The sequence below is a fragment of the Gorilla gorilla genome, chromosome 2 (genome assembly GCF_029281585.2).
Source record: "Gorilla gorilla gorilla isolate KB3781 chromosome 2, NHGRI_mGorGor1-v2.1_pri, whole genome shotgun sequence".
Classification (NCBI taxonomy): Eukaryota; Metazoa; Chordata; class Mammalia; order Primates; family Hominidae; genus Gorilla; species Gorilla gorilla.
Window position 1 is genome coordinate 162,351,873 of NC_086017.1, and position 23,890 is coordinate 162,375,762.

General features: G+C 37.9%; 3 protein-coding genes across 13 annotated transcripts in view; 1 reads left to right on the top strand and 2 right to left on the bottom strand.

The window, feature by feature from the left end:
* MED12L (mediator complex subunit 12L) overlaps positions 1-23,890 on the top strand; it is a 348,784-nt gene that overhangs the window by 111,373 nt on the left and 213,521 nt on the right. The gene's annotated exons all lie outside the window — the stretch shown is intronic.
* GPR171 (G protein-coupled receptor 171) lies at positions 440-7,293 on the bottom strand. 2 transcript variants are annotated; one of them, XM_063704300.1, is made up of 3 exons: positions 7,181-7,293; positions 4,978-5,066; positions 440-3,508 (listed from the first exon to the last, which is right to left on the bottom strand). In XM_063704300.1, the coding sequence occupies exon 3, from the start codon at positions 3,453-3,455 to the stop codon at positions 2,496-2,498; it is 960 nt and encodes a 319-aa protein (XP_063560370.1). In that variant the 5' UTR covers positions 3,456-3,508; positions 4,978-5,066; positions 7,181-7,293; the 3' UTR covers positions 440-2,495. The 2 variants fall into 2 exon arrangements, with proteins under 2 accessions (XP_063560370.1, XP_063560371.1); XM_063704301.1 differs by having other exon boundaries at positions 4,978-5,070.
* Positions 16,186-23,890, bottom strand: part of P2RY14 (purinergic receptor P2Y14) — a 67,006-nt gene continuing 59,301 nt past the window's right edge. For 2 of the 4 annotated variants that reach the window (XM_019023184.4, XM_019023185.4), the window contains exons 2-3: positions 23,591-23,698; positions 16,188-18,410 (exon numbers count right to left, since the gene is read on the bottom strand). In XM_019023184.4, the coding sequence (XP_018878729.1) occupies positions 17,370-18,386 (1,017 nt within the window). In that variant the 5' untranslated portion in view covers positions 18,387-18,410; positions 23,591-23,698 and the 3' untranslated portion in view covers positions 16,188-17,369. Of the gene's footprint in view, positions 18,411-20,008; positions 20,194-23,590; positions 23,699-23,890 lie in introns of those variants that run through there. The other 2 variants (XM_063704299.1, XM_063704298.1) reach the window with 2 other exon arrangements.

The window sequence follows — 23,890 nt, forward strand, 5'->3', positions numbered from 1 at the left end:
TGATAAATTAAGCAAAGATGGCAAAATGTTGAAAGTGTTTGAAACTGGTTGAATGGTTGAGGGTTATGTGTTCCTTTCTTGGGTAAACAGAGCTTTGCATGTCTCTCTCCCAGGTGTCTGGGTGTCAGAGCTGGACACTAAGCCTCAGCTTCTTTATTCTGTTGTTCCTGTGATCTTGGTTTTACAGCCTTTCCCTGCATTTAACATTCTACTTCCTTGGAAGAAAGAGCTTAAATGATTTTCAGTGACCACATGTCATAATGAATCATGAGATAATTTAACTATAACAATTCATGAAAGAACTGCTAGACAATTGATATTGTAGGATACATTTTTAATAGCCTTCCACCACTGGTTGCCCTAAACTCCCTGTTACCATGAGTTCAATTCAGAAGAAGCCAAAGGATAACACTGACTTTAGGAATGCTACTGTCTGTTTTTTTTCCCTTAATAAAAAGAGAAAATCTGACTAGCTTCTCACTGCATGTGAGGAAACTATAAAAATATGGTTAAGAAAAGTGTTTTCCATCTCCGCATCTGTCATATGGGGCCCTACTAAATGAAGACCAAAGAGAAGAGGACTAAAGGGGGCTTGACCAAAGATTCAGAAAAATAGTTTCATGGTGCTATTCTGTGAATAATACTTGATCTGCCCATTAGTGAACCATGTTTCCTAGACTACCAGCAAACACAGGTTCTAGTGGATAGGCATTCTACAGCCTGCAACTGAGGTAAGTCATTTACACTGTGTCAGATGTGTAAGGCTGCTGGAGTTTCTGTCATTACCATTAGCTAGCTAGAATTGTATAGCATTATCTTGTTGTATGTTTTGTAATAGGCACTTCATGCATTTTCTCATTTATTATTCACTGCAGAGTCAGAATATTTTTATGGAATTGTAGATAGGATTTTCAAGCTTTAGAAAATAATTTGTGAAATGCAAAAATGAGTTTGGAATCAAACTTGTTTTCCTAGCTTCCAGGAACACCATTTCTTAATCATTGCAGCTAATGCAAATGGATTTACCAGCGGTTTTTATATGGGCTTATCTTACTAATGAAATAAAAATCACAAAGTCATCATGTATGCTTATCTAAATTTTTCCAATATTCTTTTTCCTAATAAGTCTTGTATTTAATGCTGTGTATTCTTTCTGCATCACCAGCAGTGGAGAGAATTTGATCAGAGTTGTGACTCTGAGAGCTGGAGTCAGCTTATACTTTATTGTTATTTATTTATTTACTTATTTATTTGAGACAGAGTCTCGCTCTTTTTGCCCAGGCCGGAGTGCAGTGGCGCAGTCTCAGCTCACTGCAACCTCTGCCTCCCAGGTTCAAATGATTCTCCTGCCTCAGCCTCCCAAGTCGCTGAGATTACAGGCGTGCACTATCACAGCAGGCTAAATTTTGTATTTTTAGTAGAGAGGGGGTTTCACCATGTGGGCCAGGCTAATCTCTAACCCTTGACCTGAGATCCGCCCACCTCAGCCTCCCAAAGTGTGTGAGCCACCACGCCCGGCTGGAGTCACCTGTACTTTAAACTGGGGCCCTACGTGGAGTCAGGCTCATCTTTCTGGACCTGGGTGGCACTGAGTAGCTCAGCCTGTGCTACATTCCTAACACGGCCTTGCTATGCGAAGTCAGTGTATCTGTTTTATAAAGACCATCTGACTGGTGCTGTTTTACCATTGATGTGCTATCGATGTGATTTTCTAGTTCCAAAACACTAGTTTCAGTAGTTAGTATAACTTAACAACTCCCTCTGAAATGTTACAGGGCCTCTGTGTTTCATGTTACTTCAAAATAGAAATGAGAAGTCACTAAATGTATTATTACTAACATCAGGAAGCCTTTATTATAACCTACAGATAGAATATAATTACAAATAATACATTAAAGATTGTCTATATTTTTCAAGCCTTTTTATAAATAAAAGCTTTTCGTTATTGTGTTAGAAAAAAATTCGACATTAAAAATTGGAGGAGTAATGAGTTGAAAGATTACCATCTTTTGAAGTGATGGATTAGAAATAAAATAGGCACAAGTTGTTTTATGTAAGCTGCATTTTTTAAAAGTAATCTGAAAGGCTTTAAAATTATGTTGCTGGTGGGCTTTCTGGTAATTTACATGGAAATTATTTTTTATATTTTTATCAAGAAGTCAGTTCCAGGCATTTAAATGAATAACTCATGAATACCTTTGGGTCTATGTCATGGACCTCTTTTGGATTTCAAGGATATTGCAGGATTTTACATTCGTTCAATGAGACTGTTTAGTTTTTTGTACAAATATTTGGGTTAATGAGTAGCAGCAAGCCTAACAATAAAGCTTGACTTGCATTTAGAAACAGGATTTCTAAGTAAACCTGTCCATATTTGCTAGCTAACTGTATTTTTTCGTACTGAGTTTTTTTTTTTTTTTTTTTTCTCTTTCAAAGCTATAATTAACTTTATGGTCCAGTAAGGTCAGAATTGGTAGCACAAAAAATCCTGTCTTTTATGCATTATTTTCACATCTTAATTTTTCTTTCTGAGCCTTGGTCTCTTTAGGTGAGGCAAAAGTCTCAGTGACCTTTGAGCGGAATGCTTTTGAGAGGTGATAGTACAGGATAGGATCAAAGCACAGGTTTGACACAGCCAGGAGCAGTGTAGCCTCTTTGGCTTTGAAGAGTGAAATCCTGGTTGAGCAATCAGTTATGACTTCTGTCTGGCTGAGGGTATACGGGATTCGGACAATGTGGTAAGGAACAAAGCATATGATGTAGCCCGTGGTCACTAAAAGTATGTTGATGAGAGCCTTTTTCACATTTGGGTAATTTTCATTATCTTTGTTTCTGTAGAGCTGTCGAATTACAAGGCAATTGGATATTAAAATGATGGCTGAGAAATTTAAAAATATTGCTACACATATGAAATTTGTCAGCAAATGCCAATTTCTTCCAAATTCCTTTTTAAACTCCATACAACCCACATTTGACTTTTCCTTGATGTCTTTGATGGGAATCATCATATTTGGCACCATTATAAGAAGGACCATTAGCCACACAACGGTTGATATCATTTTGGCAAATCCGGGTTCTTGTATTCGGTAGATCTTGCAGCTGTGTGTCAGCTGAAGACAGCGGTCAATGCTGACAAATGCTAAGAAGATAATTGATAAATACATATTGATATAGATGAGGCAGGCTGTTACTTGGCAGTGGAATATCTTCAGCTTCCAAGGTGCCACACCCAAGTCAACAACAATTTTCACTGGTAATGCCAGAGTAAGCAGGAAATCGGCTGTAAGCAAATTAATTAAGTAGATGCTCACACACCTGTGATTCGTATTCTTCTGTATAAAAGCCCAGGTTGCAAAACAACTTCCAATAATTCCAACAAGGAAAACTAAATAAAAAAAATACGTGAATGGCTCCAGATCTTTATAAACTGGGCAGAAGAACGAACTGTTTGTCATCTTGAGGGAAAGTAAGGATGACTGCTTATTGAAAAGAAAAAATTTCTAAGACTCTGTAAAAGAAACAAGGAAAGGGAGGTTAGTAATTAAAATTAGCAACTATTTTCTTTAAAAGACATTTGTCTTCACAATACCGTTGTCTTTCTAGTTCTTAGAATTTTATTGGTGAACTTACCAGACCATATGGCCTGGTGAGAACATACTAGATTGTGAAGATGCCTGGGTTTTCCATTGTCTGATTTTGTGACTTTCAGGAAATCCCAAGCAGGTTTGCTTTTGGTAGGGATATTTTCAACCTCAGGTTTTTCCATTCTGGTAGTTCTTGTTACCAGTTGGGTTGGAAGTTAGTTTGCAGAGGAGATAAGTGAACCGAGATTCTGAGAAGTAGAGAGAGGAAACTAGGGTTGTGGTTGAGCATGAAGAGCTTTTAATGAAGCCTTCTGGTTTTTCTCTTGTTTTAGTTTTTTGTTTTCCATAGATTCATATGGCTCCTAAGGCTGGGAGAACCCAGGCTGACAGGGGAAGTAAGGAGTTGATGGAAAATCTCCAGCCTGGTCGCAAGAGTCTGTCTCAAAAACAAACAGAAAAAAAACAAAAAAACAAACAAAAAAACCCACAACTACCAGAACATGGATGTATGTTCATTGGTTACAAAATCCTTGGAGAAAGATTTATTTATATTAGTATCAAAACATCTGACTTCAACACTTGAGTCGCTTTTTTTTTCTTTCATCGTGGGTTTTGAAGCAGTTAAAAGCCCAGAAGCATAAGACATACCCTTAGAACTACTGTGATCACCACTGATAATGACAATGAAGTCTTGTCATGTCCCTCCCAAATCTGGAACATTGAGCGGGTTTGTAAGCTCAAGTTAAACTGATAGGGCTCCCTTTGACCTGGTCTATTCAAACTCACATGCTTAGAGCTAAGGGTACATTAGTAATCTTTCTGGTGCTGCCTGTTGGTGTGGGTCCCCCTTTTGCATATTAAACAATGTTCTTTTGTTTTAAAGACCTGAAGATTATTTTTGTATTTTAGCAAGGAAACATTTTATATTATAATACAACCTTTTTAAAAGAAGCAAATATAAGTTATAGTGACCAACACTGAAGGCCAGATCAGCTACTCTGTAAGTGCCTTTTAATAAGAGAATAAAACTTCTGACATCTTTCTAAATTTTAATTTCCCCAATTAATTAATGATCCTTTGTGTGCATTTGTAATGAAACAATATATGCAAACAGATGAATAAGGCAGATGTACACAAAGCTTTCTAAATTCAAGTGCTGCTTAAAGGCTACATGCCCTTTCTCTTTCCCTATCTGAGTTAGCACGTTAGAGTCCATGAATGATGTCATTCTTTACCAAACTCGATGAAAATAATTAAGCAGTTGGTTTGTATCTGGCACTATGCCAAATACTTTACATGTACTTATTTAACTTCTTATCATTTCCATAAGCTAGGTGTTGTTATTGTCCCTGCTTTACAGATGAGGAAATTGAGGCATAATGGGGTTACTTACCCAAGGTTGTGTAGCTGGTAAGATATAAAGCCAGGATTCCAGCTCAGTCAGTCTGATCTCAGAATCACATTCAAAACCACTCCAAAACACTGCCTCAGTAACAATAGTAAGATGATGATAGAAATGATAATGATTATTATTATATCTGCCAGTCTTTACTAAGGGCTTACTGTGTGGGCAGGAACTATGTTCTAAACAATTTTTATGTAATAAAGCTGAAATAAACTATTCATTTTTAACTTTTTACCAAAATACTAAGAATATAAGTTTAGGCTTTTCGTATATTTTGCTGTTTTATGCATACAACCATGCACACGCACGCCGTAAACACACACTCTCTCTCTCTCTCTCACGCACATTTGAAAACAAAACCTAGGCCCATCCAGTAAGTTTAAACCAACTTTGCTCTCAAAGCTTCCATAACCTAGTTTCTCTCTACCATATCTACTTACATCCCAGATTAAGATCGGGATTGGTGGGATCTCTACTGTTCTGTGTACAGTTCCTTCCTGCCTTTATACTTTTGCATGTGATAGAAATTTTGGAGTCATAGGATTTTAAGGATGGATGGAAACTTTATCGATAGCCTGTAGTCTAATCCCCAAGTCAGTTGAGGAGATTGAGGGCTGGCACTGGTGTGTTCCTCAAGCTTTCACAGCATGTTCAGGCAGGACTAAGATCTGTTCTTATTGGTCATCTTCTAAGCGCTCTGCATTTATCCTTCCTATTCCTGAATCCTGCTTATTCCAGAGCTTTAAGGAAGCTCCTCACATCTGAAAGCTACTCCAGGCTTTACCGATGTCCTTGGCGACCATGAATTTGGATAGTTACCATTTGTACCTTGGAATTTTGAACATACTTTTCTTCTTTATGTGAAAAACTAGTATTCGTGTGCATTGATATAGTGTCACATCTTTGCTTATTGTTACTTTCTAAGGCCCTAGGATTTTGGCTTATGCACTTTTATTTCAAATATTACATAATAATGGTAACATAATGTGTTTCTTTAAGTGCTCCATTGCTTGCACAACTATAAAATAAGTCTATTGTATCAATGAGACGTATATGGTAAAGAGAAGAATTAGAGTAATTTATTTTGATCAATTTTCTCTGTAGCTAGAACTGACGATATATACCGTACATGAATAATTTATCTGAAATGAATAACTAATCAGTAATTCTCAAGAATCATGGAGCATCTCACATTTCTCACATTTGCGTTTGTGAACTTTTGTCTAAATTGCAGTGAGAAACATCTGTTTATTTAAAATTCTTGCTTATGTAAATTAGAGGTTAAACTATTGTATAATAACATCCTGTGTTCTGTGTCACAAGTTTGAGAACTAAGTGCTTAATAAATATTTTACCAGACAGTTACTTACCAGTGAAAATGTGAGATACTCAGAAGTAGTCCAGCAACAACAATACAAGATTTTAACTGTCTCTGTAGTTTGGATAGAGTGCCCATTGCTTAGAAAATAAATAAACTGGCTGGGCACAGTGGCTCACGCCTGTAATCCCAGCACTTTGGGAGGCTGAGGCGGGTGGATCACTTGAGGTCAAGAGTTCGAGACCAGCCTGGCCAACATGGTGAAATCCTGTCTCTACTAAAAATACAAAAATTAGCCAACACGGTGGCGGGCACCTGTAATCCCAGCTACTCGGGAGGCTGAGGCAGGAGAATTGTTTGAACCCGGGATGTGGAGGTTGAAGTGAGCTGAGATCGCACCACTGCACTCCAGCCTGGGTGAAAAAGCGAGACTCCTCAAAAACAAAACAAAACAAAAACAAAATAAAAGCTTATTAGATTTTCTATGGGAATCACAGCGGAATCTTCTTGAAATCACCTTTTGTAATGTTTGTAGAGGAAAGTCATCTTAAGGCCTGTTGTTCCCTGTTGTGAAGATCTACAACATGGCCTCTATCCACCCAGTTATAAGATTGAGTTACTGAATAGTTATGCTCGCTCAGGTATTCAGTCTGGTGTCAATTATCCTGTCTTTTGGAGACAGATGAATGGGTTCATCAGATATAAGAAAATTATAGTGTCATTCACAGCTAGGACCTATTTAGAGTTTAAAAATTGATGCTTTTTTTTATACAGCTTGGCTTTTTCTACTTATAAGCCTTAAATACTGAAAAATCACAATTTTGTTTTCCACGGAAAAGCATTTGAATATATTAAGTGTTTAAAAAGACATACCTGGGGCTATCTTCTGTGAGCCTCAGCAAGCCTTGCTGCAAGTCTTCAGAGAAGCATGAGCTGTTTGGTTAGCCGCAGCAGTAGCAACCCCATTGCAGGCTGCTGGCTTTACTAAAAATTTCCTTTCCTTTTTGTGTGGTTTTAAAATGTTGCATATTGACGTAGATGAAACTGTGGTTTGCAAGTAGTTTAACTTTATGAAAGTCTCCTAAAGAAGTTTTTTTAATGTATACAATTTCATGTATGCTTTCTTAAGCAATTTATTTGTCATATTTTTTAGAGAAAAGATCTTCATTTAGTACCTAGCCTTTTTTTTTTTTTAAAGTATCCAAGGTATGTTCTGTGTCATAATGATTTCAAAGAATATCACTCTTCATGCCTTGATGGGGATTAATAATTAAAGATATAAGGTGTTTAAGCAAATATTTTTTCAGTATATATAGTAACACAGCATTTCAAAGTTAAAATTTAAAAAATAGTTGCAGTTTTTATTCCTGCTGAGACACCTATTATTAAAAAAAGAAGTAAACAAAAAGATGTGTTTTACAGAGTCAGCTAATGTATATATTTTATTTATCTTATTTTGTGTTCATTATAGAAAAATCTGGAAATAGAAATAAAAAAGGAACATCATTATGCAGAGAGATAATTACTGTTAATATTTTTGGTACATAAGTTTTAAATTTTTTCTATGCGTATGTATTTCTACTTAGATGTTATTTATACTATTTTATAGTTTATAATTTTTCATTGAAGAATATATTATATATTCAATTTATGAGATTAGACTTGTAATAAGTATTTGTCTGTTTGACTCAAACAGCCTAATGAATTGAAATAGTATTTAGTAATTAATAGATTGTGTGTAAAGGAACCCTACAGTGTGTATTTAAGTTGTTTGGTTAAATGTTCATTGTGTCTGTGGCAGAACTAACTGAATGTTTGAAAGAAGCCTAGCATGGTGGGGGACCTAACAAACATATTTTCAGGAGTTCTGAATTTTCTGGTTCAAAGTTGATGTGTAAATGCAAAGCCATTGCCTGGTTATTTAGGGTCTGGTTTCTTCTAATGCTTCATTGGCTTGGTAGGTGCTTTGGTTTCTTTTAATAATACTTGGTCAGTTTTCTAGATAAGAAAAAAGAAGATACCTTTCCAGGATCTAAAATTAATCTCTTGGTATTAGTTTTTAAAAAGAAAAATGTCTCAAAAGATGAAATGAGAAGTATCTAGCTAGGGAGAATTTAGGGAAAGTCTAAGGAGACTTTTGAAAAAAATGTAAAGATGCTTATGATGATATTGGTCACATCTCAGGTATTCTGACATTCTCCCAAATTCATATAATTATTATTTTTGCCAGTGAAGACCATAAATTATAAACTAGGAGGGAAAAAGCAAATGTTTCTCAAACATTTTATGTTAAGAACCACTGTGAACTTCATCATCATAGTGCTAGGAAAGGATCTTTCTTTTAACATATGTATGCTTCAACATTGTACAGGACTCACTGAAGAACATACTTGTAGAAAAGATATATTTGCAGACAAGTAAGTGAGAAGTGATCAGGGTTTACATCCACTGGAGGGTAGAGGAGATGAAAGGGAGAGAATTTAGAGATGAGTGGAGTTGACTGCAAACAGTGGTGAATGATTTTACCATGGCATGGAGAAAAACTGGGATGAAAGATTTTTGACAGTTCCTGTTTTGCTTTTTTTAGTTAGGTCTCTTTATATGTTTACTTCCCTGGTTCACTTTAAGGTTATAGACACAGTTGAAAAGTACAAACAATTGTACTTAAAAATCTACTCAGGCCACAGTTTCTGTGTCTGGATTGCCAAATGTGAAAGCACTGAAGTGCCCTTGTTCTCAGAGTTCTATTTAATTTTTAGAATAGTGAGAATTAATCTTTTAATAGAGAGATGAATCATATTCCTCCTTCTGAGAATGAGCTTAGGCATCCTGGCTTTGTGTGGAAGTTTATTCACAGTGGAAATACATGTAGTTTTCATTTTTTAATACGAGTTTCATTTGATTTTCTATAAGCCACTTTTTTCTATCTGTTTCACTGAGGACAAGTGTTTGTGACTGTACTTACTGTTCCGGGAAGTTGCATGTCATCACTAATACACACCCAAGCGGGAAGAAGTGAGGTGAAGTTATTTTTCCCTTACCTTGGTCATGGCAGTACTTTTTGTTTAAGAAATAATCTATTCATTACTTATGAATATTTCATGGATATTTTGTATGTGTAAAATAAAAATTAAAGCTAAATTGTCCGCCAAGTTATGAACTGAGAAAATATTTTCTGTAGTCAACTCTCCTATCCATACAAAACGTGCTTTTGATTTTATTGAACACAAATACCAAACAACGGTATTTCAGTAGAAATACTTGCTTTGAATATTTAGCGTTTTTAAAATGTGCTTTTTCGGCATAGCATGGAAGCCATTTGGAACTAATGAGGAAGGGGAAAGCGAATGTTGGGGTCGGTGGTCACTGCCACAGCCAGGCACAGGTCTGAGGACTTGTTTTTGTTAAAACAAGCCATGAGATACAGGCGATTCTGCCTCTTACAGATGGGGAAACTGTGGTGCAGAGAAATTAAGGCCCACGCAAGCCTGCACAGTTAGACCCTGGCGTCCCGGCTCTTAGTTATGCTTCTTACAATGAAAGTGCTGGGGACAGTGATTACAATGGGGGCCATCAGGTCGATCCAGTCCCCCTTCCCATTTAGTATTTGTAACCATTTGAATTTGCATGCCATTGGGTGGTAGAACAGTGTACCACTGTTCTTGCCTTCCTCATGGAGTTTTCAGCCTCTGGAATGTGAATTTGGGACGCTCTTACATCAAAATAATTTACAAATGGAAGATTTTTATGATCAGTCACTTCTGCCACAGCCTGTGCAACTCCACTTCAGCCCTCTCTCTATAGCCGTTGTGCTTCAGGGTTATGTTTTGAAAGAAAATAATTTTTTTTTTTGCACATAATATTCTTTCCCACCTGGGTTAGCCTAAAGATTTTTTTCTGTGCTCTGAGATTGGTAACTTTAAATCTGAGAGTGACTGATGTGATTAAGCAGTGTAGTTTTAAAGTGAAATGTAGATGTATGGTTTCCATGTTACTGTTTCTGTATTATTTAAATTCTGCCTTGTTTTTTTTTTCTTTACTGAAATGGAGAATACATGTTTGGAAATGATTTGAAGGCAAATTTGTTTTTTTCACATTCTTGGAATGTGAACTCAGTTAAAAGAATGGCTGGGTACATTACCCTGTCATTTCCCCTTGACAATCCTTTTTGGTTGTCTGCCGTTTTGTTGATGTTATTGCGTCAACATTTCATTTTACCTTTTGGTTGTGAGGTGTGACTGCTATTTGGTCCATGGTTAAAAGATAATTTATGGAGGGGAAATTTATAATAAAGAACTTTTAAAGATTATCTTGTTTCTTTTTAGTCACCGAATTTCATGCTTTTTTCCCCCCATTTGTTTGTTTATGGTCCATTTCTTATGAACTTATGACTAACACATTATCTTTTTTTTTTTTTTTTTTGAGACAGAGTCTTGCTCTGTCACCCAGGCTGGAGTGCAGTGGTGCGATCTCAGCTCACTGCAAGATCCGCCTCCCAGGTTCACGCCGTTCTCCTGCCTCAGCCTCCCGAGTAGCTGGGACTACAGGCACCCACTACCACACCCAGCTAAGTTTTTGTATTTTTAGTAGAGATGGGGTTTCACCGTGTTAGCCAGTATGGTTTCGATCTCCTGACTTCGTGATCCACCCGCCTCGGCCTCCCAAAGTGCTGGGATTACAGGTGTGAGCCACCGCGCCCGGCCATGACTAACACATTTTCAAAGCACAGAACACATTTTTAAAACTTTTTAGTTACTTTCCAGGAGAATGTTCTTTGGAGAACATCTCCCTTTTCCTAGCCATGTGATTTTTTTTTTTTTTTTTAAGACAGGGTCGTCTTACGTTGTCCAGGCTGGAGTGCAGTGGTTATTCAGAGGTCTAATCATAGCTTGCTGCAGTCCCAGACTCCTTGGCTCAAGCAATCCTGTTGCATCAGCCTCCTGAGTAACTAGGACTACAGGGGCACAACACTGCACCCAGCCATGTGAATATTTCTTGATCAAGTATTTATGAAAAATTCTAACAGCAAATATTTATCGATTACAGGCTGCCTCCTGAGCTCTTATCCTGGAGAATATTTTATGCTTTGTAAAGGAATGATAAGGAATCTTATCACCTGCTATGTGCTGTTAGAACCTGTGGGAATCTGGGAAGTGTAATGCTCCAGACTGTGGTGGGGTGAATAGGAGCTTCTTCAGAATGAGCTACAAGGTGGCATGCTTGGGGGATGACACAGATAATTGGAGTATGAGAAATTTTGGGGGGGACTGTCAGGCAATTTGGGGGCTTGGGTGTCTCTGTGAGGAAAAGATTGAGACCAAATCTTGGATGCTCCCTGGGATTTTAATAAAGTAAGCATTGGAGAGCTCATGGTTATACAAGGCAAGGAGCTGTCAATTCGGCAGTATTAGGTGAATCTACCAACATTGGAGTTTGCTTGGTTAGGAGAGAAAGTGGAAGGTGAGAAGCCAGTTAAGGAATGATTGCAGTCATTTTAAGTGAGAAGCAATAAGGATCTGAAATTACATGGGAAGGGAGGAATAGCTGAGAACCACTGCAGAAGTAAAATCACTGCAGGGTGGGGTAGAGAGGGAGGAGAGGAGACTGAGGTTTTAGTCCTGGGAAAGGAAGTCTGAGGAGAGAGGCAGCTTGGTCAGATAGAAAGGTGAATTTGCCTTATTGGCTGACAAAGTTTTTATTTGATACAGCTTAGATAGATTTTTATTTTATTCTTTTCCATTTAGGTTTTAAATGTTTCTCAGAGCTTTATCTGTCATTAACCAGAACATTCTGAATGTACTTTGCAAACACTTAAGGAGCTCTTATTTTGAATGGCCTTGATGGAAATGCTGGTTTTCTTATTTAAAATAAGACCATTTTTCTTATTTTTTACCTAACTACTTTCATACTATTAGCCAGATAAGAACTACACTTGGCCATGACAATTTTTTTATAGTTGCTTGTTTTTCTTAACAAGAAAGTGAATTTGATGTGGAGTTGAAGTTGGCTTTTATAAGGATTATGTTCTCATGCAGTCAATATGATATCAGAGAGAGCTAGTATTCCTTTAGAAAGATAATGGTTGAAAGTACAACATAACTAACAGCTTGAAAAAAGCTGCAAGTTAAATGTAGAGACCCTTTTAGCTTAGAAAATAGAACATTGAGGCCGGGTGCTCACGCCTGTCATCTCAGCACTTTGGGGCCCAAGGTGGATGGATCACCGGAGGTCAGGAGTTCGAGACCAGCCTGGCAAACATGGTAAAACCCCATCTTTACTAAAAATACAAAAATTAGCCAGGCGTGATGGCGGGTACCTGTAATCTCAGCTACTTGGGAGGCTGAGGCAGGAGAATCGAACCCTGGAGGTGGAGGTTGCAGTGAGCTGAGATCACGCCACTGCACTCCAGCCTGGGGGACAAGAGCGAGACTCTATGTCAAAAAAAGAAAACAGAAAAATCAAGAATTTAAGTAATATGTAATGTTGTATGGATATGATGAGGGCCATGTTTTCTTGGTGTTCATTTGTGTCAGGAAATGGAATGATAGGAAAGTAAGCCCTTTGTCACACACTTTTGGGGCAGGTTTAGCAGGTCATCAGATGATGGGGGATTTGGGAGAGAAGGGAGAAGTAGTGCAGGTATGGGCTTCCCTTGCCATCCTGATACCATGGGGGTTAAGGCTGGTGACACCTGGAGGCTGATAAAGAACAAATTTACTCCCTTGTCTTAAGTCCTGTGTCGCAGGTCCCCAAAACACATGATACAATATTTAGAAAGTGGAGTGAAGTGGCTAGTGGCTATGACTGTGACCATGAGAGAAGCCATAGAATCATACAATGAACACCTTCAAAAAGTAACAAGTAGTCTTATAAGTTTTATCAGTGAGAATACCTGTCATATATTTTCCTGTTTATTGAGGTGGGCCTATTTTTATAACACCCCTTTCTTACTTACACCCAACTTCTATTGAAGCAGGGGGAGATAGGAATGCAGTAACATCTCATATTTCCTAAAAATCTTGAGATTGCTTTGGGGCGCACTTTCTTATTTCTTTTTTTGTAGCTGATTTACATGTAATATTTATCACATACGTTTACTGCAGAGAAATTAATACGACATTTAATCATTTTGTACAAGCAGTGCTATAAAGTGGTTAAAACATTTTGAAAAGTGACCTGTGGGAAAGAAAAACTACATTTTGTTAAAGTGGTTTTTTTGACGGGCATGTCTTGTCTTGAAACGGTAATCCACATGCCATTAGAGTCTTGTGGAAAGTCGTGAACAAAAGGAAGTAATGGCTTTTACTGTTGAAGACCACACAGTACCAAACACACAAACCCTTACAGTGCTGCTTACCCGAAAGAAATCCCGTGTCATTTTGGGGGAGTGATCTGTTACATTTGTAATTTGTATAATATTATCTCTTGATGTTACAGATGTTTTTTGTATTTATTGATGCTTTTTCTCCAGAGTTGGAAGATACAGATGGCAGCAATAGGGTTAAGGATAGAGCACAGAACTAATGACACCTACTTGGCTAACATCATCAAGCAGAAGTACAGCTTTGTGTGAGGGTGTTTTCTAGAACTTCTGAACTCTTTAGATTACTCTGTTAGATAAAGCCAGTGTATCACGAGTTTCTCATTTGTAGTTGCCAAAAGAAAGAAAGAGAAAAGAAACCAATTAAAATTGGGCTTATTGGCTGTGGGTATGGTTTTAGGTGAGGACTGATGCAGGCACTCAGCTTTGTAACCAGGACTGGGTTTGTACCATGTTTTCAGTGTGCCTTCCATGGTGTCAATTTCAACTCATAGGGTGCTTTAGGCTCTCTTCCCTATGGTAGCCAGATGAAAGAAGTGCTTCTAGATCTTATATCTTCGTGGCACACCCTCCAGATAACTTTTTCGGAAGCCTAGAACTTGCTCTTATTAGGTCAAATTGGATCATGTTCCATCCCAACTTGTGGCCAGTGGAATCAGACATGCTGATTGCCTAGAGTCAGTTATGGCTGGCCCCTTATGTGGGGGATGGGGTCAGCTGCATATGATAGCTGCATGGTTGAGAACAGGACAGAATGACTTTCCCAGAGGAAAAGTTTTGCTTCTGTTTCTGGACAAAGAAGACGGAGGCCGAAGATGACCAACGAATGAGCACTAGTGATGACAACATTTCGTAAAAGACCATTGCAGGGTTCATCCACCTCAGTGGGTAGATGTCAGTGTGTAATCTTTTTATATGATTATGATCTTTCTATGATCTGTTTCTTGATTACTCTTATCTCAAATATTCCTTTTATAAAAACACCTTAAAACATTTTGTATAGGTAGTTGAATCACTTATGCATCAAAATGGAATGTAAGGATTTCTGTTAAAGGGAGGTTTTTAGTCGTCATGAGTGACTTTTGAATATCTTTCTGTGAGATTTCTGCATTCCACATGTTACAGAGTAGCCATTGGCATATTCTAGCTGCAGGTATATTTTCTTTTCATTGGTGCCCCAGCAATGGAAAAACTTTGTGACTTTTCATATCTTGAAAAATGAGGAAATAATTGACTAGAGCTGAGAGCCCTTTGGCCTCTCTTGGCAGAGACTCTGAGGCAGAGGCTCTCAGCACACCATCATTAGCTTCCCCTGTTTCCTTACAGCTGTGTTTACAGTGCCTTCTGCAGGCACCTGAGTTGTAAGCCTCGGTGGGCACCCTGAACACTGGCGTGCCTGCACTACAGCTTTATCTACAAAAGGACCTGGCAAGTATTCCCTGTTGCCCACCTACACTAGTGCTAGTGATTTCTGGGAAGTTGCTGGGTTAATTTATTATTGCTGGTGCTCTCTCTGCCACTTGGTTTTTAGTTGTTACTCTGGACCTGAAAGTTCTAATAGGTAGTAACTATTACTCAGCTGTTGCTTCACAATATCCTTATCTGCAATCCATGTTGTTTCCTGAAAAATATTACTTTTGCATTGCTATTCTGCTTTAGCACGTGCTCACAAAGGCATTTCTTGGTGCTACTCATCTTCTCTTTTTCACTTTCACTTTTTACCATGGCCCAGTAGGGGGCATTTAAAACCCTAGTATTTACTCATTTGTCCTGGCCAATGTAAGTTGTGAAGAATAAACACTGCCTTTGTTTTTTTTTTGTTTCGTTTTTGTTTTTTGGTTTTTTTTTTTTGCAGATGTAGTTAGATAAACAATTATAGCAAGCTTAGTTTACCAAGCACATTTGTGATAGCATAGGAATTTTCGTTTTTTATTTTTTGAGACGGTCTGATTGACCCAGAATTGGGAACTATTAGGACAGTGGAAAGTAGATACTGAGGGAAAAAAAACCTGTCCAGCTTTTCCCCAATTTAGGGTATTTTTTTCTGAGTTTTGCCTAAAATATTGATGAGGTTATAGGACATATGAAGTACTTTTGTTTCTTTTTTTGACATAGGGTCTTGCTCTGTTGCCCAGGCTGGAGTGCAGTAGCACAATCATGGCTCACTGCAACCTCTGCCTCTTGGGCCCAGGTGATCATCCCACCTCAGTCTCCCCAGTAACTGGGACTATCGGCGTATGCCACGACGCCTGGCTAATTATATTTTTTTGTAGAGACAGAGTTTCGCCATGTTGCCCAGGCTGGTCTTGGACTCCTGGACTTCAGTGATCTGCCCACCTTTGCCTTCCAAAGTGTTGGGAGTACAGGTGTGAGCCACCATGCCCTGTCTGGAGTACTTCTTCTGAAAAGTCACTGGCAGATAGAATTTTTGAATTCTCTATGTAACTGTCTCCATTGTATTAGCATGCATAATTGAGCATATAAAGAAACTACATATGTCTTGACTGTGAGGAAATCTGGTAATGTTTCCTCATATGTTGATTATTAAGAAAAAATAGACAGTATTAAAACATTTCTTTATTAGTATATAGACAGTAAAGCATGAAATAGATACAAACATTACTTATAAAAATGTTTTGAAAGAACATTTGAAAAATAGATGAGTGTCTTCTAGCCAGTTAATAGCAGAGAAAGAATTTAGTTTTGGTAGCTCATAAGCCAGTAACCGTATGCCATGTCTCCAGATGTAAAATCTGTCTGTTTTCCAGAAAAATGTGATGTGTGACTTTTCATGTTATGTGTTATTTTGCACTCATTAATGTAAATTTTAGATTTAAAAAAATCAAGTTTATTTGCTTTCTAAGAAAATGGTCTCCTTTCCCATTTGCCAATAGATTAATATATGTTCTACGGTGTGGGTGTGTCTTTTTCCCAGTCATCTTATTTTTCCCATACTATTGAACAGGTGAAGTTGCTGATAACATATGCCAATATTTAGTTTCTCTCAGTAAAGCCTACTTAAAAATATTCTAACACCAGAACCCCAGGCTCATTAAATGACGTAAGTCTTTGTAGAAAACATATTTAGCATGTATCTAATATCCTCAAAGTGCTATCAGAAAAAAAAATTTTCTTGCTAAGTATACAATTAATATTCCTTTTCCTTTGCAGTGCCATGAAATACATCAATAAGGGGTTTCTTAAGTGATTGTCTGGGTGTCTGCTTTTCCTGCTTCTTCAAATCAGGAAAAAAACCTGACTTTTTATTGCAAACAGCTCTCTAGCCCTTCGTCAAACTGTGCCTGCTTTCAAGGTAGTCTTTAAGGACAGTGTTGAAAAGAATTACATACTAGATTCTGGTGTTTAGAGAAAGAAGATGCCTGAGTGAGTTGTCTTTGATTATGTTGTGTTTTATTTACTATTTAAATTTCTACATTAACTGACCAGACTAGTGGTTATAAACTTTAACTTATTTTAATATAATAGAATTGAATAATTGTATGTATTAATTTTTTATTAATAGAGAATAGAAAGGTCAGTATTAGAGAAATTACTGATGGGTATGTTTTCTTTGATGTTACAAGAAAGCATGGAAACTTATATTTGAATTTTATTGAACTAAATTGGATGGCAGTGCTAGAGATGATATTTATGATGAGGGCACATATCTTATTGATTTCTGTTATGTAATTGAAGATGACAACATGCACACGTGGTCTTTCTTTGGAAGAGGATAGGAACTCACAAAGTATCTGTGCTTTCAAGTGTTGTATTTCCTCTTTTGATTCTGGAAATGTCTAGGTCATTCTGAGCTTTTAATGGAATGTGCAGTTTCTTACATAAGATTTCCCTAAATGGCTGGCATAGAAAGAAATAAATAATAGGGTCCAAGCATACATTTGCAGCAGATAGTAGCAGAGTGAATTCTTTCATATACCGCAAGATTTCTTTTGACTGGCAGCTGTAATGAGCTTCGGTCTGACTCTTTGTGTAGGGGATTCTGGCAATATGGTAAGGTACAAAACAGACAAAAAACACGAACATGATGCTGAATATGTTGCGGCTAGATTTCTTTTTGACCGAAGTGGAATTCCGACTTGACTTAAGGTGGGACTTAAAGATTTTCTTTGTGATAGCAGTATAGAAAACGATTAACAAAAGAAACACAATCCAGAAGATGGCCACGAAGATGTAGTTTGATGCTTTGTGCCACTTCCGTCCCAGTTCACTTTTCAGTTCTATACATTTTATTTGTGTAACCTCCCTAACATTCTGGTTAGTGAGAATGATATTTGGAACAGCAAGGAGGAGCATGAGCATCCATACTATCACTGACAGGAGTTTGCTGTAACTCACTGACTGGATGAAAGAAGTCCAAAGAGGCTTTACAATTTTATAATATCTATCAAAGCTGATGAGCCCAAAGAACACAATGCTGACGTACATGTTGACGTAGAAGAGCACGGCAGAGACCCTGCACACAAACACGTTCAGCTGCCAGGGACCAAGGCCTGAGTCACCAAGGATCTTGAAAGGAAAAGTCAGGCTCATCACAAAGTCAGCAATAACAATGTTCTTGAGATAGATGATGAAACTCTTAGAGCTGGGCACGTAAAAGAATATCCATCCTGACACTCCATTGAGTAGGATTCCTGCAATGAAGACCACACAGTACAGCACAGGAATGATCTGCTGAGTGATCAGGAGGTTCTGAGAGCAGGATTCATCTGGAGGCTGTGTGGAGGTTGAATTGATCATCTTGTAACTTCTGAAGGCAGAGGCCTGAAAAGAGGTGTGAACTGGTCACTCATAGGGCACTTACGGCCTCCAAGACATTTGCTGAGTAATAAGGTGAAGGACAATGAATATAGTCAAACCTACCAAATTTTTGAAGCCACATTTTTACTCTGTGTAGGTTAGACACTCATCCCTCCCTCCCTCCCTCTGTTCTTCCTTTTCTTTCTTTTGGTCTTCCTTTTCTCCTTTCCCTCCCTCTTTCCCCCTTTACCCACCAACCCCCACTCCTTTCTTCCTTCTCCCCTCTCCTCCTCCCTTTTCCCTCCTCTTCCTTCTTCCTCTTTTTTGGGCAATGAAAAGGGAAGAATGGAGCAGACAGGTGGCAGTAAACAGAAACTGGAGCAGCAGGGCAGTCTCTGAGAACTTCTAGGTAATACGGAGACCAGCATGCCCCTAAAATAATAATGGTTCCCTATAAAACTCCAAAGTTCTAGGAAATACTCATTTAGGTATAATCTTAAAAGGTAATAACTGTAAAAGCAGAATTAATGTTTTATTTTATTCAGAATCCCATGTGTAATGTATTTTTTTAAAACCTATGTTGGAAATGTGATTGTTTTTTTCCTAAAAGAGAAATTTGTATGGATTCATAAAAATCATTATAAATGTTTACATATTAAGAGCTATTCAGACGGACCTTACTTTTAGAAAAGTGTATTCTACATATATGTTGGACATGAGACAGTGTCTAACAAACATATACATTCAAATGTTAACTGGTATTTTTGGTATGGGATTATGGGTACCTTTTCAATATTGAGCCTTTTTTTTTTCCCATTGAAAAACTGATTTGCATTATTTTAATAAATTAGAATACAAATACAAACAAATGATAAAAAGTACTTTAAGCATTCTGAGAAATGCTTCCCAAAGTACATTCTACATCTCTACTATTCAGTATGGTAGCCACTAGCCATGTGCGGGTATTGAGCACTTGAAATATGGCCAGTCCAGATTGAGATGTTCTGTAAGTATAAAATGCACACTAGACTTTGCAGACTTGGAATGAAAAAATGTAAAATATCTCAATATTTTTAATACTGATCACATGTTGAAGTAATATTCTACAAATGCTCTATTAAATAAAATATATTATTACTCTTAAATTTAACTTAATTTTACTTTTTAAGACTCTGGCTACTAGGAAATTTTAAATTACATATGTGGTTCACATTATGGTTTTATTGCCCAGTGCTGTGCTAGGTGTTATCCAGAACTTCTATTGTTTAGGAATCCTGTATATTCTTCACTGATGTCGGAAGTGTTGATTTAGGGCAGAGGGCAGACTAGAATTAAATTCAAAAGGTTATTTGATATATCGGAACAGATGTTTACTGCCCATCTTATATGTGAACAGTACCAATTATCCTGCTTAAAACCATTTAGTAGTCTGTCCTTGCCCTCAGGAGAATGCCCTGAGTCTGTAATGTTGAAGTCCTTTCTTGTTCTGCCTCCTCCTTCCTCCACCCCCAGCACTGAGTTCCTGCTGTCCTGGGCCCATCTTCCTCCTTTTAGGTTCTGTGATTTCTCTCAGCCTGGACTTTTGCACAGACTTTCATTTGTGCGGAAAACTGTTTCCATACCTTCTTGGCTGGCTAACTTCTCTTCATCCTCGAGGCCTCAGCTTAGCTGTCACTTTCCTTAGGAAACCTCAACTTTCCGAGCCTGGTTTGGGGTGGGTTGAGTGTGTGCTTATCATCCTGTGTCTTTCTCCTATCAACACTCCTCTCTCCAGCTGTTTGTTTGTCTCTTCCACTACTACAAGCTCCTTCAGAGGAGAAAGATCATGTCATTTTTTTACTCTTGAATTCTTTGCATAATATTTAGGGCATTAGATAGTTAAAATATTTGTGAAATAAATGAATATGCACTCTGGGAATACAAGTCATGAATCCTTGCTCTTAAGATGTATTCAGGGATCAAGGGAAAGAAAGATTGTGGGAACAGTGGGTACCTTGATGTCAGAGAATGCGTCTTTTTCATCTGTATTTGTGGTGGCAGCACAGTGCATATCACAGTGAATGACAAGTTAGGTTGATAAATTTAAGCATGACAAAGGGATATTTTGAAATATGGAATATGAAATACAGTCAGTCACATTCCACATAAAAAGTACATCCATGTAAACTTGTGTGCTGCTTCCTACACAAGAATATCTTGTTTCTGCGTATTTTCCTTTCCCGTATGCTTTCCTTTTGCTTTATGGCAAAACTAGAAATATTGATAGACTTGATTTTGCCAGTCTATGGACTTCCTATAGAAGGAATGAGTACCCCAAATCACTTCCTCCACAAAACCTTTCACTAGCACTATTCTTCCTCTTCCCTGTAGCCTTGTGTGCTTGGCTCTGGGCATGATGGGTTTGTACTCATTTGCTTCTTTGTAGGTCTTCTATCGCCTTTCTCCTTATGAGCCTGTTTCATATTTTAAAAGATAAGGGAGGGGGAGCACATTTTCCATTTTTAGCTGTCTACTGTGACTAAGAGTCTGTGGCTGGTAACTAATTTGTCTGGTAACTGTCTCTTGACAGTTAGATGCATTTTGGTTTAAATGCCAGTCTTGCAGAGCTTGAGAGAATGCATGCTGCTGTATTCCCAGGTCTAATTTGGTTTCCCAGTCCTAAGCCACACAACCCCCCAGCGCCTGGCCATTGTGGTGTCATACTCATGGTAGGTACTGAGTACTTGTGGGATTCACTTGAGTTTAAAATATAAAAAACTGTAGATGTTATTTTGGAAAACAGAAATATTAACTGTGTAATATATAGTTATATGGTGAAATATTGAATAATTTCCCAGAAATAATTTAATGAGAGCCAAATTCCTTTCCTTTTAGAAATATTGTAGAAGCCACTATTTATAGAAATAGTGAATCCCAGAAATGATTTAATGAGAGACATAATTCCTTTTCTTATAGAAACCCTTATAAAATTATTTTCTCAGAGTCTTGTGTCTTTCGTATTTTTGAGCTGCAATATTTCTGCATGTGACCTAATGCTGCAGGTCCAGAACTCTGCTCTCAGATTCCTCAGGTTGCTGGGAATCTGCATGCGTATGCCCTGGTGATATACACCATTCCCCTTCACTGCTCCCACCACTTTGAGTTGGATGGAAGGGACTGACTGACCAAGGTAAACTTCTAGAGCAGCTTTGCCTCCTGAAATGGAGTGAATGCACACAGCTTACCTGCGCCCTTTCCCCAAACATTGCTATTTTGGCAGTTTTGATGCAATTACAGATGAGCCTCCAGTTTAGGATGGGAGGTTTTAGACATGCTGGTTGGGTGCCTCTGCTACCCTGTGCCACTGTCTGGTTTGATACAGCAGAGGCTCATGCCAGGACAGATTTCTTCATCTTAAAGGAACACTCTAAAGGAACAAGCTAAAGAGAAATTCCAAGATACTCTTGGTAGTAATTTTTGAACTCTTAAATATTGATTTTTTTTTAAAAGCAGCGGGGTTAATGGTGAGAACATACTGTCTTACGGGTTCAAGTGTCTTAGAGCATGGCAGCCTTTTCTGTAGGGCAGATCAGAGCAGTAATAGACTGAGAGATGTGTGGAAAAGAAGCTCTCTTAAGGCAAGTGAGACCAAATTATATATTGAGACCAAAAGGCAGGAATATGTGTTGGATGAAAATCAGGACAAAATCATTAAAAAAGACATGCATCATTTGGACCTCGTGATATCTACTCAGTCTCCTCTCCTTATCTTTAGTACAGATTGAGATGATTTAATGTCCTCATACAGGACCTACAGAAACTTCAAATCTTTCACAAATGAGGGAAATCGTTTTATTCTCATGCTGATTTTATACAAAAATGTAAAAATAAATAAGAACCAAAAGAATCAGAAGCTTTTAGTGTGCTCAGCAACCCTCCCTTCCCTGCCCACTTCTCAGTTGATTCACTGTTTCTTACCAGCTCATGCCAGTCCATTAAAGATGAGAAATAGGCAACAGAAAAAAATTAAAAGATGAACAAGACTTCTGGATGATGATTAACTGGATTACTGGATAAGCAGGCATTCTGGTGAGCCAGTTTGTGTAGGTGTCTGTTTGTGGAGCCCTGCTCATTGATAGTTACTTCTGATATTATCACTGAATTTCTGTTGTGAAAGTTGTCATTATGTTAACCTTGAGGCTTTAAGAATATAAACAATGCTTCCTAAATTCTAGAGATCACATTTAAGAAAGATTCATATATATAGCTAAACTTTTTAAAAAGGGATACTGTGGCCGGGCACGGTGGCTCACGCCTGTAATCCCAGCACTCTGGGAGGCTGAGGTGGGTGGATCACGAGGTCAGGAGATTGAGACCAGCCTGGCCAACATGATGAAACCCTGCCTCTACTAAAAATAAAAAAAATTAGCCAGGTGTGGTGGCATGCACCTGTAATCCTAGTTACTTGGGAGGCTGAGGCAGGAGAATTGCTTGAACCTGGGAGGCGGAGGTTGCAGTGAGCCGAGATCCCACCATTGCACTCCAGCCTGGGTGACAGAGCAAGACTCAGTCTCAAAAAAAAAAAAAGGGGGGGGGGTATACTGTAATAGTGTAAGTCTTGAAATTTTCTTCAGTGAAACTTTGCCTTGTTTCACAAATCCAGATATATGAGAATGAAGTGGTCTGAAATGTTTTAGCCTACGTTGTCTACTGTCACTTTGGAGACTTTGGTAACATAATTAAAGAACATGGCAGAATGAGATTTATGAGGCCCAAAGACAGTTATTAAAGTGTAGTGGGAGCATTGTGTAGAAAGAATGTCAATGCCAAAGATTCAATCTGATTTAGTTAGTGAGTGCACTTGTCCCTTAGTGCAGTGTAATATCTTAGGATTGTGCTGCATGAAGTGTTTTCAAGTTGTCACATATTACATATAACCTCAGGGTTCTCTCTTTGGACAGAATTTAATTGATACAGAGCTATGCAAAGCATTGCTCACTCCAGAAATACGTTCATCTTAATAAAAGCAGGCTTAGTCAGCTCTGAGTTCATTACTCATCTGTGTAATTGTACACCATGACCTATTTTCCTCTTGTATTAGACCACCTTCCACCTTCCTAACTGTGAGCTGTAATTCCTTCTCTGAAGAAGAGAATTTTTTCTTCATAGCACTTCGATGAAATTAACAAAGCTCTTGATAATACTTGAGGGATTTAAAAAATTACCTTTTAAGATTTTTTTTGCATAATATGAGGTCTCCTTTCAATGAAGGTGTTTTGCCCAGTGAGCGTTTGTCGTCTTGAAGTGGCCCAAGTGTTTTTTCGTTAAAGATCCTGCATTACACGAAACATAAAAAACAAAGATTTAAGTGAGCACCCGATTTTTTATTGGGAAAATATGTCTGTACTTACTTCTTAAATTCAGCTTGTGTAATTGTGAAATATTTCAACATGTGCATTTGTTGTTTCACTGTACTTGCTATTTGTTGTCAGTATTGATTATTGATTTGGTTGCAGCCTCTTGTG

Coding starts and splice junctions, on each gene's coding strand:
- GPR171 (XM_063704300.1), bottom strand. CDS start 3,455: ATGACAAACAGTTCGTTCTTCTGCCCAGTTTATAAAGATCTGGAGCCA.